This window comes from Nuphar pumila, chromosome 13, assembly GCF_984573655.1.
Source record: "Nuphar pumila chromosome 13, dmNupPumi1.hap1.1, whole genome shotgun sequence".
In the NCBI taxonomy this organism is placed as follows: domain Eukaryota; kingdom Viridiplantae; phylum Streptophyta; class Magnoliopsida; order Nymphaeales; family Nymphaeaceae; genus Nuphar; species Nuphar pumila.
The window spans coordinates 70344299-70365430 of NC_143261.1; the positions used below are offsets into that span (position 1 = coordinate 70344299).

The 21132-nt window shown below is 40.7% G+C and overlaps 1 protein-coding gene and 1 long non-coding RNA gene across 2 annotated transcripts; one reads left to right on the forward strand and one right to left on the reverse strand.

Annotated features, from left to right (window-relative positions):
- Positions 1-415: 415 nt before the first annotated feature.
- LOC149818639 (uncharacterized) lies at positions 416-10952 on the reverse strand. The gene is made up of 3 exons (XR_016427340.1): positions 10920-10952; positions 10598-10685; positions 416-516 (listed from the first exon to the last, which is right to left on the reverse strand). It is a non-coding gene; the product is annotated as an uncharacterized LOC149818639 (long non-coding RNA).
- A 5648-nt stretch (positions 10953-16600) lies between these two features.
- Positions 16601-18268, forward strand: LOC149818640 (EIN3-binding F-box protein 1-like). The gene has a single exon (XM_089986264.1). The coding sequence runs from the start codon at positions 16601-16603 to the stop codon at positions 18266-18268; it is 1668 nt and encodes a 555-aa protein (XP_089842390.1).
- Positions 18269-21132: the final 2864 nt, after the last annotated feature.

The following is a 21132-nucleotide window of genomic DNA, read 5'->3' on the forward strand; positions in this document are numbered from 1 at the left end:
ACATAAGCAAACAGATGCTTCATACTCTTTCTTGCTCTGCATGAAGCATCAATATTAAGATATAGCAAAGCTCATCTTTCACAAAGGCTGATAAACATCAGTAAGGAAACACACCTCAGTCACAGAGTTATAATCAAATGTGATCTCTTCACCATATGCAGCTGGCCTCACTGTATAAATTCGAATCTGGTACTGGCCATCTACAGCAGTTACTCTGTTTTCCATGAAATGGATCAGTGAAAAAAACACAGTAAAAGGACCAGGAGGAAAAGCATAATAATAACAATTAGGAAGGGATATTTCGCATCAATAATAAAACTAAACAGAAATGGCAAAGATGTAGCAAGAACCCATCATTTAAGAATTTAGTTGGGCATTAGGTGTACCAGTGAAAAAGACAAAATCTCAAGCTTACTTTGCTTCACAATTTGGCCAGCAGGAGTGACAGATTCGTCTTGCATAATTTGCTTTATGCATAGCATCAACAACAACAAGATCATAACCATCATGGTCGCTCTATAAAACAAACAGAAACAATCATTAAGGATAAAGAAATCTCGATTGTGAAATGCAAGCACATGATCAAGAAAAGGGACCTTAAGTCTCTCCAGATATATATTGTAGAACTCAGGTGTTGGGTCTTCACTACTATTCTGCAATTCATTTTCAGTGATCTCCAATGTTCCAGTCACTCTCACTACAACAAAGCAGTAGATTAGCGACGACCACATTCCGTCGCTAACATGGTTAGCGACGGATTAGCGACAACGAGGCGACAGTATGCTTACGTCGCGAATATTTCGACGCTAACTGGCGACGGAATTATTCAGTCATCAGGTCCGTTGCTAATTGCGACGGAATAACGAGCGCTATATTCCGTCGCCAATCCGCTGGTACTAAACGGCGACCACGGCTTGGCGACGGATTTACTTCCGTCGCTATGCCGTCGCTAGATTAATATGAATAGCGACGGATGGTTCCGTCGCTAATCCGTCGCAAACACGAAAAAAAATTAAAAAAATTTATTTGAAAATTAAATACCGAGAACTGTACAATTTCTATTTCCTGTACAATTTATATTTCCTGTAAATAAAAAACAAACCACACAAAAAAATTCATATAACAAGAATCTACAACAATTAATCGTTCCACCTTAAAATTAAGAACTTTAATTATTTACAATTCAACAATTACAATTAGGAAAAATAAAAAAAATAGAACTTCTACAACACAGTTCTCTAATCATCGCCAAGATTTTTTGCGTCTTCTTGTTCATTGTCTTTATCTGTCCCTTCAGCTCCACTACGCTGATTATCGCTAGCAGCCTACACAAGAAAAGAACAGTCAGTATTTATAAACAAAATATAATGAAATAAATTACACACTATATGTGATTCTATCATGTGCTCATGTGTGATCTAAGGCAATAAAAAAACTCTATATGTGATTCTATCATGCTCATATGTGCTCTAAGGCAGACAAAAAGTTATATATATATATATATATATATATATATATATATATATATATATATATATATATATATATATATATATATATATATGTGATTCTATCATGCTCATATGTGTGCTAAGGCAGTCAAAAAATTGAATATGTGATTATAGCATGTTCATATGTGTTCTAAGGCATCTAGAAAAACTCTATATGTGATTCTACCATGCTCAGATGTGCTTTAAGGCAGGCAAAAAACTATATATGTGATTCGATCATGCTCGTATGTGTGCTAAGGCAGTAAAAAAATTGAATATGTGAATATAGCATGCTCATATGTGCTCTAAGGCAGGCAAAGCAAAAAAATTTATATGTGATTCTATCATAAATGATATATAACATGTTCATATGTGTTTTAAGGCAATAAAAAAACTCTATATGTTATTATAGCATGCTCATATGTGTGCTAAGGCAGTCAAAAAACTGAATATGTGATTATAATATGCTCATATGTGTTCTTAGGCAGTCAAAAAACTGAATATGTGATTATAGCATGCTCATATGTGTTCTAATGCAGTCAAAAAAACTTTATATGTGATTCTATCATGCTCATATGTGTTCTTAGGCAGGCAAAAAAACTTTATATGTGATTATAGCATGCTCATATGTGCTCTAATGCAATAAAAAAACTCTATATGTTATTATAGCATGCTCATATGTGCTCTAAGGCAGTCAAAAAACTGAATATGTGATTATAACATGCTCATATGTGTTCTTAGGCAGTCAAAAAACTGAATATGTGATTCGATTATGCTCATATGTGTTCTAAGGCAGACAAAAAACTGAATATGTGATTATACCTGAGAGGGACTTAGAATCGAAGATCCCCTATCCTGAACAACGGCCTTGATCTCATTTCGGAGAAAGGGGGCGACGGTGTATTGGAAGTAGTTATTCAGTGATTCATTAATGATCTCGCGTACATCATCACCGGAAAGAATAGTCGGCTGCTTGGAGCTTATGTCGGCGCAAGAAGTCGGTGAGCCGTAACTGGAAGAACTAATAACTGGTGAAGTGTTCATATTACTCCCAAACCCGAACACGCGACCTTTTTTGGGTTCACCTGCTCCAGTCACCCATGCTGTAGGATCAAATGATGGATGCTGAGTAGCGTCATCGCCATATCGCTTTACCATCTGTTGCTCATATGCCTCCTATAAAATAATGTTTAAAGTATTCATTAATAATTAATGATAACATTATGATAACTTGCATATATATTGCAATGATTATTAATAGAATTAATACATACCGTTGTCGTTCTCGCCTTCTCTGATACGAAGACTCCCATGGTCTTCCGTTTATGTGTTTCTACAAACACATCCTTATATGGTACACTGCCTCCTTTTTCTGCTTCCTGCGAAGTTAAATGACAAAAGATTTAGTACACAAGTTTGCAACAATACTTATAAAATTAATATTATATATTAATGAGTTACCATTTTCTTTAGGTGGCTCCCAAATGTCTTAGATCCACCTGTGTGTAGATGGGCTTCGGGCATCTTCGATCGATTTTGTGCAGCCTTCGTAGAGCGATTTCTAAATGCATCTCCCGCCCACTTATCGCACATTTCATCCTAGTAATCTCTCCTGATAGTAATAGGACCATGGCCCTTCCACAGTAATAGATCATCTACTACGCCAGATGTTTTTTTTGCTGCAGTCTTCATAGTGTGCTGCATGTCTGCAAATCGATTGACAGCCACCTTCTGCCACACCTTCCTTGCATCATTTTCTTCCACCGTAGTTGCGAAGCGATTCGAAGCCTACAAATATTTTCAGAAAGTTAGTAGACATTGCTTAAATAAATTAAATATGAAACACATTAACTATGAGGAACAACTGTATACCATGAATGAGGACCACAATTTGTCTAACACCTCCTTTGGGTACTCTTTCCATTGAGCAACTGGTCCTGGTAGATGTTGAAGAAGTGAATTCCTAATCTCCCGTACTACTTCTTGTGGCTCAAACCTCGTGCTGCACATGAATTGTTACACAGTAAATATCAATATAAAATATTTAAAAGATATGCAATAATTGAAAACAAAATACTTATGGTCGATTATCGATATACACTATTCAAATGAGTCTTCTTGTGCCAGCCTGAGAAGACCCTGTTTCCTGTGTTGGCTGTTGACTTGTGCGATCAACTGGTGTAGGTGGGTCGTGTACAGGCGCAACATCATCTGTAAAAAAATACATTAGAAATTCTCAGAATGCGCATTTGAACTAATCAAGCATCCAATTAGTTATATGATATACCTATCACAGGAGCCCGTGAAGATAAAGGTTGAGCCTGGCTACTACTGGATGAGCGACCACTATAACCTCTACGAACCATATTCTAACGAATAACATATGTCATACAATACATTCAAATAATTCACATCAAGTATTACAATGCATTCAAGTCATTCACATCAAGCATTGCAATGCATTCAAATAATTCAAATCATTTACATCAAGTATTGCACTAATTCAAATCATTCGTTAATTGCATAAATTATAATACATTCAGATAATTGAAATCATTCACATCAAGTATTACAATGCATTCGAATCATTCGTATCAAGTATTAATATACATTCAAATAAAATTTTTAATCATTCACACCAAGTATTGCAATACAACTCACATCAAGTATTACAATGCATTTAAATAGAGGTTTGTAGTATAAGATTTTGCTCACTAGCTTGAGAATTCTTCCTCGTCACTAATTTGACTTTCTTCTTCTTCTTCTTCTTCTTCATTGTTTGCCCATCCACTTGTACATCATTTGGATCACATTCCTCTATGAATGTTTCATCGGCCAATGGAGATATGACATGCATATCATGTGCAACATCGTGACCATAAGCGAAGTCATAGACATCATCTGATTGATAGTAATCACTGTCTTCAGCTAACTCATCTTCTTGTAACTGATCATACTCGGGGTATAGTTTGGATTTCACCTTGCAAACTGCCCACCATTCATTTCTATCTAACTTTTTTATACTCGGATATGAAGTATAATAAACTTGTTGAGCTTGCGAGGCTAATATGAATGGTTCATATGTTCCAAACCTGGATTTATGATTCACCTCCACAATGCCTGAAGCTTTGTCGAGTCTTGTTGCAGTTAGATCAAACCAATGACACTTGAATATTGTAACCCTGTTATTCATGCCTAAGTAAGTCAACTCCATTATTTCCTCTATAACACCGTAGTAATCATGTTCATTTTCACCGTAGCTGCTACCCTTGACACACACGCCACTATTTATCGTTGATTTGTTTATACCGTAGTCTTTTGTATGGAATCGATAACCATTTACGATATACCCGTTGTAGCATTGCACAACTTTGGTCGGACCATTTTCTAAATCACATATTCCTTGATCTTTAACATCACCATGGCGAACCTACGCACAGACATAAACAATGATTGTGATCACGATCAATTAAGTAACTTAGTGTTGTTTATAAGTACAAAATTTATGTTAGCTTCTTTACCAACTGTTTCAACCACTCCACAAACTTAGTTTCACGTTCTTTTTGTACTTCTGCATCAGTGAGATGTGAAACTTCGCTTTGCAACTCCAGATCAAATCGTCTGCAAACCACAAATACTTATATTACCGAGCCATGTATCCACATATAGAACATAAAAGGATTTATAATTGAGTTGCATATACATATACTTACTCGATGTATGGGTCGATCGCTGAGCAATTAAAAAGAATATAGATGTGTGTTGCATCTTGCTCTCGATCTGTCAATAGCCTTGATCGGCAACTACCAAATGCATGCCCAAGTGGTTGAAATATCGACAGTTTGTCAGCTACAGTTACTTGTTCTCCATCATCGTTACGGGGCGGGCATGTGTAACGTGTTGGAATATGAGGTTCGAAGTACATAGATGAGAAATTTGAAATCTCTTCTAAAGTGTACGCCTCACAAATAGAGCCTTCTACTCTTGCTTTATTACAAACCTTTTTTTTTAGGTCGAACATGCATCTGACAAGAATATACATTTCAAATTTTAAATATCTGTCATTAAAGAGACAAATATAAAAAAACATATACCTTTCAAATGGGTACATCCATCGATATTGCACAGGGCCACCAACCCTTAGTTCATATGGCAGATGTATGATCAAATGTTCCATAACATCGAAAAATGTTGGCGGAAATATCTTTTCTAACAGACAAACAGTGGTGATGACAGAGTCCTCGAGATTCTTTACATCTGATACAACAACCTCTGATGCGCACAATGTTCTGAAAAATCCGCTCAACTCAGACAATACCCCCCATATAGGTTTGTCTAACATATCATGGAATGCTAGGGGTATCAATCGTTGCATAAAGATATGACAATCATGGCTCTTCAACCCATATAACTGTCCATCGTCAATCTTCACAGCCCGAGCAATGTTAGAGACATATTCATCTGGAAATCTCAGTTGTCTCAACCATTGACATACATGTTTTATTTGATCAGGTCCGAGCACGTACTTCGCCTTTGGTTTTAGTACTTTGCCATTATACTCTTTGAGTTCCAATTCTGGTCTTTTACATATTAATTTTAAATCCATACGGGCCTTCGGATTATCCTTCGTTTTTCTTTTAATATTCATTACTGTATTGAACACATTATCAAACACATTTTTCTCTACATGCATCACATCCAAATTATGTCGTATCAATAGGGTCGGCCAATACGGTAGTTCCCAAAAAATAGATTTTTTCGTCCAATTGTGATCCTTCCCAAATCCACGGAAGGGTGTAGGACTGCGGGCATCTGTTAATACATCTGGAAAGTATCGCAATCTTCTTAGAATCTCTATGCCGGACAATCTTGAGGATGGACCTTCCGTTTCAGTTGTGTCTGCTTTAAATGCATTCTTTTGACGTCGGAACGGATGATCGCTGGGTAGGAATCGACGATGACACTCAAACCAGCAAGGCTTCCTTCCATGCCTCAATCTAAAAGCTTTGGAATCCTCCATGCAGTACGGACAAGCCAACCTCCCATGTGTGCTCCAACCAGATAACATACCATATGCAGGGAAGTCACTGATTGTCCATAGAACAGCGGTCTTCATGTTGAAATTTTGTTTTTTGTGGGCATCATACGTGGTAACACCGTCATCCCACAGTACTTTTAATTCATCAATCAATGGCCTTAGATATACATCAAGATTTTGGCCAGGTGAGGTCGGACCAGGGATCAACAGAGACAAGAAAAGATTTGGACGTTTCATACACAAGCTTGGTGGAAGGTTGTATGGAGTAACAAATACTGGCCAGCATGAGTATGGAGTTGATCTACCCCCAAATGGGTTAAATTCATCTGTACATAGACCGATTTTAACATTTCGCACTTCCATTGCGAAGTTCTGATGAGTACGATCAAAGTGCTTCCAAGCTTCAACGTCAACAGGATGCGTGATCTTGTTTTCATCGTGTCGAACTTTATTTGCATGTCATCTCATGTGTTTAGCTATCCTTGAAGACATATACAATCGCTGCAATCTAGGAGTGATAGGAAAGTAGCGGAGCAACTTGTATGAAACTTCCTTTGATCTTGTGCTACCATTGCCTCTTGTCTTTGGCTTGAACCGAGGATGCCCACATGACGGGCATGATATGTCGTTTTCCTGCTCCTTAAAATACAACATGCAGTGATTTGGACAAACATCAATCTTTTTGTAACCCATACCTAGAGCGTTGACCATAACTTTCGCACGATAGAAATTTTGTGGCAATTTCTCATCTTTAGGCAACATACTCTTCACAATCATGCACAAATGGTCAAAACATGATTGACTCAAATTATACTCGGACTTCAAATTCATTAGTTGAAGAACTGCAGACAAGATAGTGTGACTCTCACAACCGTTCCAAAGTGGCTCATCAGCATCTCTAAGTAAATCATAAAATCTACTAGCTGCATCGTTTGGTGATTCTTCATCTATGGCAGTTCTTACATCACTAGAACTCATAGCAGAACCCAGTTCTGTTCCTGCGGCATCAAATATCAAATTCGTATATGGATTATCGTGCACCACATTCACCCGTGCATCAAAATTGTTTCTAAATTCTTCTCCATGAAACGTCCAATTCTGATAATCACTCACAAAACCCTTCCTGTATTGGTGATGTCTAACGTCATGAGGTTCTACAAATCGATTATTCTTACAAATCTTGCAGGGACACCTAATCCGACCTGTGGGATCTACTGTACTTACACTTGCCGTTGCAAATTCAATAAAACTGTCAACACCATCCATATATTCATGCGATAACTCATTGTCCACTATCCTACGGTACATCCATTCACGGTTTGCAGTCATTTTGTCGTATGATATTGCGAATAGTATCCTAACCAGTTAAAAGAGAACCATCAGAATGCTATGATGAAGAAAATATCAAATTTATCATGCAATATATGATATCATACAATTACAAGAATTATGATACATGCATTGATAACTTAATATTTTCATGTGCAAACTATTCATGACACGATACATTCATTTGAAGCATGCTTTCAGTATACAATTTCACATGGTAGGCATAATCAAATTGAAAGTAACTACATGTAAGCATGGATACAATCACAACAAACATTGCAATACATTGAAATAATTCATATCAAACAAATCTCAAACATGTACCTGCAGCAAACACACTTCAATATCCCACTAACTACTACCATGCCTAGCATGGACTCCGTACTCCAAAAATAAGAACACTTCCATATTCATACATTAAAATCATGCTCAGCATGATCTCTGAACTCCAACAAAGCAGTCCTAGATATCAACAACTAAGTGAGTGTGTGAACAATAACGTGTTACATTCAATAAATTGAATAACATGTGATGCGCTTGCATCACTTACTCACCACGGGTATTTACCCGATTTGCATTGTTTTTGTCACTTACTTACCACGGGTGGCGGGGCACAAGCGAGTTCCGTTGAAAAATCTTCACAAAAAAACACTGTTTTAAAATGAAATCACCACGGAAAAAAAACTGTTCTGGCAAGGGGTCGACTCCCCTGCTGTTCCGGCAGGGGGTCGACCCCCTTACGGAACATAGGGGGTTAACCCCCTTACGGAACGTAGGGAGTTAACTGACCCCCTGTTCGGGCAGCGGGTCGACCCCCAGCCTGTAATGGCAGGTGGTTAACCCCCTGCCCGGGGTCGACCCCCTGCCGGGGTCGACCCCCTGCCCGAGTCGAACCCCTACCGGAAAGGTAGGGGGCAAGGGTTCCCTGCCGAAAAACGCAGGGGGTTAGCCTTCTGCAAGAAACGCAGGGGGTTAACCCCCTTCCGGAAAACGCGGGGGTTAACCCTCTGCCGAAAAACGCGGGGGTTAACCCCCTCCGTTTTCCGGAAGGGGGTTAACCCCCTGCCGAAAACGGCAGGGGACGCAGGGGGTTAATCCCTTGCGTTTTCCGGCAGGGGGTTAACCCCCTGCGTGAACCGGGAGGGGCTTAACCCCCTGCGTGAAAACGGGGGTTAACCCTCTGCCGGAAACGGGAGGGGGTTAACCCCCTGCCGGAAACGACAGGGGGTTAACCCCCTTGCGTGAAAATGGGGGTTAACCCTCTGCGTGAACCGGGAGGGGGTTAACCCCCTGCCGGAAATGGCAAGGGGTTAACCTCCTACGTGAAAACGGGGGTTAACCCCCTGCCGGAAACGGCAGGGGGTTAACCCCCTGCGTGAACCGGGAGGGGGTTAACCCCCTGCCGTTTCCGGCAGGGGGTTAACCCCTGCCGCAAACGGGAGGGCGTTACCTTTCTCCGGGCGGCGAACGGTGGGACCGGCGGACGGTGGGACCGACGAACGGCGGGAGCGGGACCAGCAAACGGCGAACGGCGGGAGCGGCGAACGGCAGGAGCAGCGAAAGAAGAAAAGGAAAAGCTACCTGGGATTAGGGTTATTCGAAAGTTAGCGACGGCTTAGCGACGGATTCATTCCGTCGCTAAGCCAACGTAAAATCGAATTCGCGAAAATAGCGACGGATTATATTCAGTCGCCACATCCGTCGCTATTTAGCGACAGACTAGGTTCCGTCGCTAACGTCGTCGGTAAATGGTGCGATCGTACCGACAAAACCGTTTGTCGCAACATCCGTCGCTAATTAGCGACGGACTATCTTCCGTCGCTATTTTCATAAGATTCAGTAATTATAGCGACGAATATTTGTCGCTCGCCAATCCGTCGCTAACTAGCGACGGAATTTTTCCGTCGCTAACTAGCGACGGAATTTTTCCGTCGCTAACGTCCGTCGCTAACAACGTATTTTCTTGTAGTGTCTTCTCACATGACCACAGAAAGATTGCAATGCTAAAAATTAACCTAATAACCCCAATAACAACCAAATAAGAAGACCCAACAAAAGTCACTCTTCCCACATGACCACAGAAAGATCAAAGTGCAACAGGTGACAAAAAGAACCCTTCACTTTTCAACGATGCCATTTATATGTATAACCATATAATGATCAAATCCACATCCAATACGCACTAAATAATGAACAACAATTCAAATTGAATTTAAATTGCAAAAGCAAGGTTTTCTCATGAATTATAATGACCAATACAAAATGGGCATAATTAGCATCATGGCAAGAACTAGGAAATTATCAAGAACAATACTAACTGTTGAAACAACAGTGTACACATATGTAGAAACAGATCTAGCTAGCCAAAGGAAATTACCTTAAGCTTCACTTTTAGCCATCAATCATAACACACTCGTAATGGTAACTTTTTTTTGCAATATAAAAGTTTAAATCATTTCATAGGAACAACAATATTCACAGTATCACTGGTTAGAAACAACACTATGTTTCTATAACTTCAAACTTAATAGTTATACAAAAGAGAATGAATTTTAGATGAAACACTCCGATTTTTTGCATCATTACCAGAAATATATATATATAATTCACACTCAAACCAATCAAAACAAAGGAATAAATGATTAAGAAAAAATATCATAATGGGCATGCATCAAATTTAACAAACAATCAAATAAAATGCAAGAAAGAACATCTCTCTTCATGGATCGAACCAACTAACCTTCATAATTATATCATAAACATCATCTGCAACTAACGGAGCCTTCTGCATCGATCTCAAATCCACATGATTGTACATATCCTTGATCCTAAAACAATAAGCAAAAATCCAAAAAATTAGCCTGATATTAAGCTAAACAAATTATAGATACAACTTATCATGTCCTTCTCAAACCCCGTTGAACAACAAACAGATGCAAGACTCTGCTTCGATGCCTCCAAAATCTACCAGAGCGTACAGAAAAGGTGACTTTTATGCCCAACCTTCCATAAAATGCCTCAATTCGAATGCATCAAAGAATAGAAATCCAATCTGAGATTACCAAACAGCCAGACGAGATCCCTCTGCAACATATGCAAAGAATTTGCATCAATGAAATGCATGCAGAAGAGATTGAGATCTCGATGAAGACTACCAACGCGGAAGAAGCAGCCTCTTCAATCCGATCTTCAATTTTTCAAGTTCAAAAAGCAACTGCTTGGATCGCCAAAATGTATCAAAATGAGAGAAACTAGACGCAATGATCTCCAATTTAAAAATCAGAGGTTTTTACATCCAAATACCAAGATACGCCTCCAAGACCACCAAGTCGCTCCAAACTCCACAGGATTGACGATCAAGAACAAAAATCTACCATTTGTCGGATTTCAAACTGAAACCAACTCGAAGAAGATTAATACAGAAGACTAGGGTTTCCACCACCGCGTAAAGGTAAAAAAATCCAAGGAGAACGACGCTACAGACTCCAAAGGCACAGATGGTAAGTTGTTTTTTTGCACACCCACCTGAGAAAACCCTAAAAAAATGAACACCATCTTTTAAAAAAAAATGGTTTCCCCCCTCCCCAACTCACCTCCTCCTACGTTGTAGTTCTTGTATCGGTCCGCAACAGTCCTCCACCTCCCGAAAGGCAGTTTTCAGGCAAGTTGTGCAGTCGGCGACCGAGAGGTCGCCCTCGCACTGTCCCAGCGCGTAAACCCCACCATCATCGATGGTGTAGAAGCCGCTCCCTGAAATGTCGCTGACAGCATCCTCTGCATCGCTCTCCGAGCTCACCACCGACTCGAGGATGCTATCGAGGATGTCGCCCGACTTGGTGCTGCTGCCGGCGGAGGGGTCATTGTCATCGCCGAAGATGATGCGGATGACGACGGTGTCGACCTGGGGGAGGAGGGAGGTGACGCTCCCTAAGCATTGTAACGAGAGAGAGAGGGAGGGAGGGAGAATTTAGCGCCCTAATTTGGTAGTTCTAATCGAAAATTAGAGACGGAATTAGCGAGGGAAACTTTCTGTCGTCAAATTCATCGCTAATTAGCGACAGATTAGAGATGAAATATTTCTGTCGCTTATCCGTCGCTAAGTTGCGACGGATCTTGAGACGAATTTTTTTTTGTTGCTAATCTGTCGTTAAGTAGCGACGGATTGGCTACGAAAGTTTTTTCATAGCTAACCTTCGAAATACTTCGAAGGCTAGCGATGGATAGTTTTCTCTAGCTAATTCATCGCAAATTTTGCGACGAAAAAAATCTGTCGCAAATTTTCGTCGCTAATTAGGATTTTTCTTGTAGTGGTGGTCGGCAAAAGAGCAAGTACAGAGATCACTGGGGCGGTTGCCGGATAGCGGGAGGTGGATGGGGTTGTCGCTGAATAGCGGGAGGTGGCTGGGGCTGACGTCGAAGAGCAGGAGGTGGCCGAGGCGGTCGTCGGAGCGCGGTAGGTGGCCAATGCGAGCAGCACGGGGCGGTCGGGGGAATAGCGGGTGCAGAGAGGGCCAAGGCGGTCACCGGAGAAAGGGAGGTGGTCGGGACAGTCGCCGGGGAGGTCGCGGAAGGTGGTCAAGGCGATCGTCAGAGAGGGGTAGGTGGTCGGGGCGAGCAACACAGATGAGAGAGAGAGAGAGAGAGAGAGAGCAAACACAATTTCATGCCCTAGATTGGCGTTTTATATCAAAACCTAGAGACGGATTCACTATGGAAAAATTATGTCGCCAACACTGGCGCTAATTAGCGATGGAATAATATCTGTTGCTACGCTGTCATTAAGTTCTGACATGTTTTGCGACAGAATAATATCGATCGCTAAGTAGCGATGAATTAGCGATGGATATTATTCTGTCGTTAATCCCGCAACTAATTTCAATGTTAGGGACGGCTCGTTTTCTCTCGCTAATCTATCGCTAAATTGCAATGGATTATTTCTGTCGCTAATTGATATTTTTCTTGTAGTGATCTCTCACACTAAGTCAACTCACATTGGATTCTCAATTAGATCCAAATTCAATTGGGTTCAATTCAACCCAGTAAGAATAAATAATTTGATTTATTCATTTACTTAGCTTTAATTATCTACTAACTATGGTTTAATTAACTTGCATAGTTAATTATGATTTAACAAGACAATTAGCCACCAAATTAATTTATTCAACTAATACATTAATAATTTAATTTAGTTATAAATTAATCAAATCTCTTAGTTCATTTTGTCAAGTCAATTATACCAAAGTTAAACGAGAAACATAACAATTTAACACAAATCATTCACACCAGTCAATTAAACAAGAAAATTTTTGCATTGATAACAAAAATTCTTATATAAATTCTTGAAACTTTTTGGGCCTTACAGCCCTACAAGGCCCTCTACATGGGAAGCCCCCATGTGGGTTCAAATTACATTTAATGCTTCAAGAAGCCTTGGTCCCACATTGATTATGTGTTTGGTTGTTGAGGTGGCTTGCATGGTTGATGTGATAACATTTGACTTGATCTCACTTAGTTGTGGTGGTTTGCTTGAATCTAGGGTCTAAATCGGTCATACTTGAATAAATTACTTTTTAATGAATATAAAAATATTTAAATTTATTTTTTAATATTATTTTAATAACTTTAACATGAGCTATTCAATGACACATGATATTTTTAATTATTTTTTGGTGGATTCAGAATGATTCACTTGAGTATCGGTTTCAGGCCAATTCACCGTTAAAAGGGCCGATACCAACATTAATTTGGACCATGACCTTAAAAGTTATATAGGGTCAAAACTGCCAAGTAACCCAAAGAATAGGGACATGCTCGTCTTTTTGTAAACAGAAGTTGGCGGATCCACTTTTCTCTGCTGCCTGTTGCACTCATGAAATGAAAGAGGGCAAAATTCGTTGTTCCACTTTGATGATAAAAGTAGGGTCATTCTTTATGTGAACGCTAAAAGTAACATGGTACAGTTTGAGTATTTATTTCTTTCCAGGGGAAATGAATCCGTGGAAAAGCAGATTTATGGCTCCACTTTCCACCACAGCAGACGTACCTACAGACATACAGGTACTCAAGATGCCATCATTTCTTTGAAAAGGGGAACCAGCACTGCTGCAAATTTCCGTAAATACCAGAGGGGTGGCAATCGGGTCTGGTTGGCGGGTCAACCCGGCGGGTTGGCGGGTCAGCATACATCAACCCAAACCCGATTTGTTTATTAAACGGGTCGGCTGTGGCAAACACGAACCTGACCCGTTTATTAAACGGGTAACCCGACACGACCCGCCAACCCATTTAATAAACGGGTTGGGTCGGGTAAACGGGTTGCAGGTTAGCGGGCGGGTTGGTGGGTCGGGTTGGCTGGTTGGTGGGTCGGCGGATGGGTTGGCGGGTTAGCATACCCCTAACACGAACCTGACTCATTTAATAAATGGGTTAGGCGGGCCGGCCCATTTATAAACGGGTTAGTTTAAGCCCAACCCGAACCCGCCTAAGAGGCGGGGGAGGGTCGTGTCAGGTTTTGCCACCCTAGATACCACTACCAAATTTTGGAAAAGGCCAAACACAAACGCAATTATAGATCACAAGTTAAAACACACACGCATATTTCATCGTCCTTGGTAAAATCAGAGTATATAGAGCCTGTGAAAGTATCGGATCCAAACACACATACAAAGAACACTAAGGCAAACTATTTTGGGTGGTTCGATCCAGTAGGATCTATGTCCGCAGTGAAAGGCCTTCTTCTCTCTCCATTCAACAATCAAGAAAAGAGATGGCCATAAATTTATATCATATGGCTGAAAAGAAGTAGACCCTTTCTATTATCGTTTTGGTGAGTAAACACTTTTAGAAGTTCTCTATACAATAGGAGTTTTCCTTTCAACGGGATTCATAATCTCTCTCCTCGTTAGAAAACTTTCCATGAGAATTAGAACTCAGTTGGCTTCCTTCATTCCCACGACTTTTTGAGTCTTGGCTTCCTTCATTCCCACTATTTCTTCAGTCTTTTTTTCTCTTCCTATTAACCAAGCCAGCCCAACCGGATGCTTTAACAGAGACATGTCACACAAACACTTCACTTAGCATGTGTATCTCATGTTGACAGGGTACGGCATTGAACCACACTACCAGGATGCAAAAACTTGCACCTGGTAACTGTCAACATTGTGTCAAATATTGTTTTTTTGTTTAATGATATTGATTGACTATTTTGCTTTCCTGCATGGTTTTTATTTTAAAATGTGTCATTGACTACATTTATTCTAATTTTCGAGATCAAATTTTTTTAATAAACTTTTATTAAATACATTTGAAGAATTAGCTGAAAGAGTAAGTGAGGATGGTGATGAGAAATCACCCCTCTAGAATAAAATGCCATGCAACAAAAAAATAGAATACAAAGTACAAAGCCTAGCAGAAGAAAGCGTCTTAAATATGGCAAACAAAATGTAATCGTGCAGGTGTGCTTATGTATGCGAGTGTGTTAGTGTGCGTGATAAATTTGCTTCAGTCGGCTGTACATGCAATCTAGTAGAAAATACTATTTCTTTTTCACTTTTTTTTGTATATCTAACATCATAGATATGATGTACATAGTTTCCTTTAGTAGAAACAGGTTTTGGATCTTGTTTTTTGCAACATGAAGGTTGCTTTTCTAAGAGCTTTAGAGAACAGCAGCTCACAATGTAGCAAAATTTCATCACTTAAAAAGTCAGATGTTTACATTCAAAAAAGATGATCCAAAATGTTAGTCCCTAGCTAAAAAAAACATACTGAACACATCTACAGACTACAAGGTCAGATTAAGTGAATACAACTTTCACCTATGATTTTCTAACTATGTTGTGCATACAGTTGATACTAACCAATATATGTGTCCTCATATCCTACATTTACATAAATCCTGCCGTGTGAGAAGTGTACGTATGGATGTTGTATCGAACACGTGGCTATGTTACATACATATAGCGCAAGGGTTTAGAATAAAGCTTTATTTGAAACATATGAACAATATCTGTAAACTTTTTTTTTTTAGGAAGCTGGTTCGGTAGAAAGGATATATAGGTCATTCGGTGACTTACTTAGGCCCTTACAGGGTCTAGTTGTAGGCCTCCAACCTGGTTAGGGCGTGACAATGACATTGGTGGGCAGTTTACAGGAAACATGGTGGTTCAATGAGCACACTGGAATTGAAAATACCACCAAATTAAGCGGGGAGAGTACTTAAAGATCACAAGTTCTTTAGGATTCAATGACACCAAACGGTACCAGCAGAACTGATGGACACATCCTGGATTTTGGTTGGGTTCACTGTATCGACTGTGCCAACTGCACAATTACATTCCTGTCTATCTTCTTTAATAAGAGAGAGAGAGATAGAGAGAGAGTCTAAAATCAGTGTGGTCACTTGCTACATGTGCAAGGGCCATTGGAATTCTAATGCTACAGTGAACCTCCACGTTTGTCTGTACCAGTTTTGGTACCTCTTGAAGTCTTAGTGCTACCAAACTTCATAACATTCATGAGATTCTCTCTGTGCTCAACTGGTCCATAAATAACCTAATTGTGGCAACTCTCATGAATTGACACTATTCTCTCCTTTCCTTTAATTCAAGCTCTCTCAATTCTCATGAATAGACACCTCTCTACTATACTTTCTTTGCTCTCACTTGAGTAATCCTCTCTCTCTCTCTCTCTCTCTCTCTCTCTCTCTCTCTCTCTCTCTCTCTCTCTCTCTCTCTCTGGGGATATGGATGGAGATTGGTCTAGGAGGAATAAGGCTAGAAAGAAAGAAATGGTTGGTGGAGATAGTAGAGAAACTCCATTCAATCGTCTCCCAGATGAGTGCATCCTTGAGATATTCAGCTACAACACCGACCTTGTTGATCGTTGGTCGTGTGCTGCAGTGTCCAAGAAATGGCTCATTTTGCAAGCCCACATGAAGAGGTCAGACTTCAAGCTCCTGCCTCCAATCCCATCCAGTGCCAGAGCCCCATTCTCTAGGTGCTTGGAGGGGTGCAATGCTGTGGACACAAGGTTAGCTGCCATGGTGGTTAGCAAGTCTACAAGGGGGAGTGTTAGAAAGCTAAGCATTAGAGGGGACTCTTTGTACTCGACAACATCACACCCTCCGCATGGGATGACAGATTATGGGCTTCGCATTGTTGGTTCTAGTTTCCCTTACCTAAAGTTCCTAGCTTTGTGGGGTTGTCTCCATATCACTTGCAAAGGTCTGGCATGCATGGCAGAGGGCTGTGCCCTATTAGAGAAGCTTGATTTGTGTGAGTGTCCACTGCTCACAGATGAGGGCATGGTCAAAGTTGCTAGTAGGCTAAACAATCTCATGACACTGAGCATTGACTCTTGCAAAAAGATGGGGAATGGTACCCTCAAGGCTTTTGGGTCACATACTCCAACTCTAGAGTCCATTTCTGTAGTGGGATGCCCCCTTGTGGGTGATGAAGGCATCTCTGCCATAGTTGGAGGTTTGCCTAACTTGAAGAGGCTTAAGCTTGCCAGGGTCTGTTCAAATATAAGTGTAGTGCTAGAAAATGTTAGGCATGTCCAAGCATTAGCATATCTGTCACTAGGTGAACTCCCTTGTGGCACCAAAGGCAGGAAAACTTGCACCATGGAGCGTCCTCTTTTTAGGGCTGTTGGGTTACAGTGTCTGAACCTGAAGAGCATATCCCTGGGCAAATGTAGCTCATTGGATGATAAGGGTTTATTAGACCTAGCCAAAGTGGCTGTTATGCTAGAGAGATTTACCCTAGAGGCCTGTAATCAAGTATCTTTCTATGGGTTGGTAGAGTTCCTTGTATGGCATAGTGAAAACCTAAAGAGTCTTTGCTTGGTCAAATGCAAAGGGATCGTGGAACCAACAAATGGGCCAATCCCATCATCACTACCTTCATGTAATAAACTAGAAAGCCTAATGGTGAACCAATGCCCCAATATAGGGGATGGTTTCTTCAAGTGGATGGGAACGGTGTGTTGGCACCTACATGAAGTGGAACTAGTTGGTTTGGGGCGCATCTCAGATAAAGGGCTTTTGAGCCTAGTGATGGGATGCAGGGATGGCACCCCAAGCCTACACAGGGTGTGGTTAACTGGGTGCATAGGGTTGACAGACGTGTCAGTCATTTGTATTGCCAGTGTGTTTGGAGAGAAGTTGAAGTCGCTTGGTCTAGGTGGGTGCTTGGGGGTAACTGGCCAATGCTTGGAGACCCTAGCAACTTTCTGCCCCAAGCTGATGGATTTAGACCTTTCTGAGTGTGAAATCACAGATGATGAGTTGGTGTACCTGGACAATGTGGCTGACTTGTTGGGACTCAGCCTCAAGAACTGCCCAAATTTAAGCAGGAGGGCCCTTGAGTCACTTCGGAGGACTCGTTTCGGATGCGACATGGTTTTGTAGATAAAAGGTTGGCAGTGAACAATGCCTCGAGGTATCTCATATTTTCATCTTGTTGTCAAGTGTGATGTTTGATAAAATTACAATTTGATGTCGTATATTCTCTGAATATTTGATTTGGTTCCCTTTTCTCTCTTTTTTTTTCGTTTTTTTTTTTTGTAGCATGGAATGTTGCAGCTTTGGGAAGTGGTCCCAACTCCCAAGTTTGTTCGACTTTCCCTGGTCTTAGTTAGGGATGGCAGTGGGTAGCAGCAGGGGACAAGGTCTCCACCCCAGTTCTCAAAATTCTGCCCCTCCATCCCGTCTTTCATCTCCGTACGGGTTTTGATTTTAACCTCCATCCCTGCCCCCATCCTCGTTCGTTTCATGTCCTCCATGGGCTCATTCCTCCTCGGTCATGACTCATACATAAAGAGTATTTTAGCCTTTTACTATTGAGAATCGGGATGGGGCGGGGGAAAGTGTAAGTTCATCCCCACCTCCATCTCCGAATGGGTTTTGATTTTAACCTCCATCCCCGTTTCATGTCCTCCATCCCCGGTTCAAACGGGGCGAGGTAGGGTGGGGCCCGTTTTCTCCCCGTCCACTGCCATCTCTAATCTTAGTTCATAGTTATGCCACAAATATCCTGATATTTTCAAAATGTCATGATTTTATCAGGGTTTGCAAAGACCATGATTTAATACTCAAAAATGTGATACTTTTAAAAAATACCACATTTTTTAAAATGTTGCATTTTTTATCGTGATACTTTTTTGAAAATGTTGGAGCAAAAAATATCATGTCGTTTGGCCATTAATGGATCCCCGCTTTCTTTTTTCTTTGTTGTTTTTGTTTGGGTGGAATGTTGATGCAGCTTTGGAAGAGGTCCCAAGTTCTAGTTGCAATACCTCATCTTTCATGGCTATGTCACAAATATCACCGATATTTTTAAAATATCATATTTTATCATAATGTTTTCAAACACCAGTACACTGCTAAAAATATGTGATACTTTCAAAGTGTTCCTCGTTTTTTAAAATATCACAATTTATTGTAATATTAATACAATAAAAAGATTTTTTGAAGAATGAATTTTTTTTTTATGGCGAGGAACCCTCCATGAAAGCAAAGGTAAACCCTGGGTAGGGTTACTGACACCCAAGCCCTGTTGGAGCCCACTGGTTAAAGGCATGTGCACATGCAGTGAGAATTGAACCTGGGACCAAAGGGTCAGCACCTTCTTCCCAGTCCCCGCTTCCACTCGTTTAAAGAATGAAATTTGTCATAATGGTCACGACGCACCCTTAGGGTAGGGACTAGGGAGGATCAGGTGCAATGTGATTGCACTCTTTTAGTGTGCAAACATTGCACGTGATCTCAATTGCCTTTAGGCGGAGTTTGAATGAGAAATTGTGTGAAGTGTGCAATCACACATTGCACGTGATCTCAATTCCCTTTTTGAATGAGAAATTCTGCACACACAGATCAAGGAACGGCCCATGCCCTCGTCCGACCCAGGGATTCAAACGCACACTCATAGATTCAAAGGGTAGTTTGTGTGCAATTCATCTTGAAGATGGAACAACATTTCAAAATGGTGGCAACGTCATCAGTATCTGTGCGCATCGGCCCTGAAAATCGATACGATTCAGCTAATTTTTATTGAATGCAAATATACTAAAAAATATTTTTTTAATAGTTTTAGCACATGCATGTCACGTTATGATTGATACACAATATAGGCAGTGGCGGAGCCAGAAGTTTTTCTTTGGGTGGCTAGACTTTGGGTCTCGGGGACAATGCTATGGTCTCGAAGGACTATCCATTTATTAGGATTATATAGGGATGGCAGTTGACTCAGGTGAAACTGCCCCGCCCTGCCCCGCCCCGCCTCACTCCGGTTTGGACCAGGGATTGAGGACTTGAAACGGGGATGGAGGCTAAAATCAAAACCCATGCAGGGATGAACTTATGCTTTTCTCCACCTCGCCTTGCGCGGTTCTGTCCCCGATCCCCATTAGTAAAATGTTAAAATACTCTTTAGAAATGGCAGTGGATCGAGAGAAAACAAGGCCCCACCTTGCCTTGTCCCGTTTGGATGAGATAAAATGACATCAAACTGAGATGAAGGCAGGGATGGAGGTTAAATTCAAAACCCGTGCAGAGATAGAGGCGAGAATAGAGGACAGAAATTTGAGATGAGAAGGGGGGGGAGACCTTGTCCCTTGCCCCCTACCAGATTCACTTGAGTATCGGTAGGTGGCCAAACGATTGGGGGACATATGGGCCAGTCCCAGTGACAAGGTTAACAGTACCTGGGACATTTTTGCACTCTGACATGACTGGCTTCAATGTGGCCTGGCTGGAACCAGGTTGGCATTGTCATCCAAGGAACTGATGTTAACCTTTCATCACCCAACCCTGTCAAGTACGTGAACCAGATCGAGCCATATTTGTCCTTTGTAATGTAAGAATATTCTTTACCTGCCAAGCCAACAAAAGAAAGTGTATGTAACACAAACAACCTGAAATTGACCTCGTGTCTCAATCCATCTGAGTAAGCCAAAGAAAAGCTCATTTGGCAGATCATTAAGCCTTTTATCTAAGTCTTAACATGGAGATCCTATTACCAAGATGACTCTAAGGTGCCAATGGAATACGAATAATACAAAAAAAATGAAAAAATAAAATTGGGTATTTAGTGCGACGGTTTAAACTATGGAGGTGTTCTAAAAAACTTAGAGGGGCTATGACTACTACAATAAATATGTGGATTAGCAATGACCACAATCCATCGCTAATTCATTGTTAATTAGCAACAAAAATTATCTATCGCAATCGGTTTAGCGACGCATAACTTTCATCGCAAAATTATAGTCGCTAAT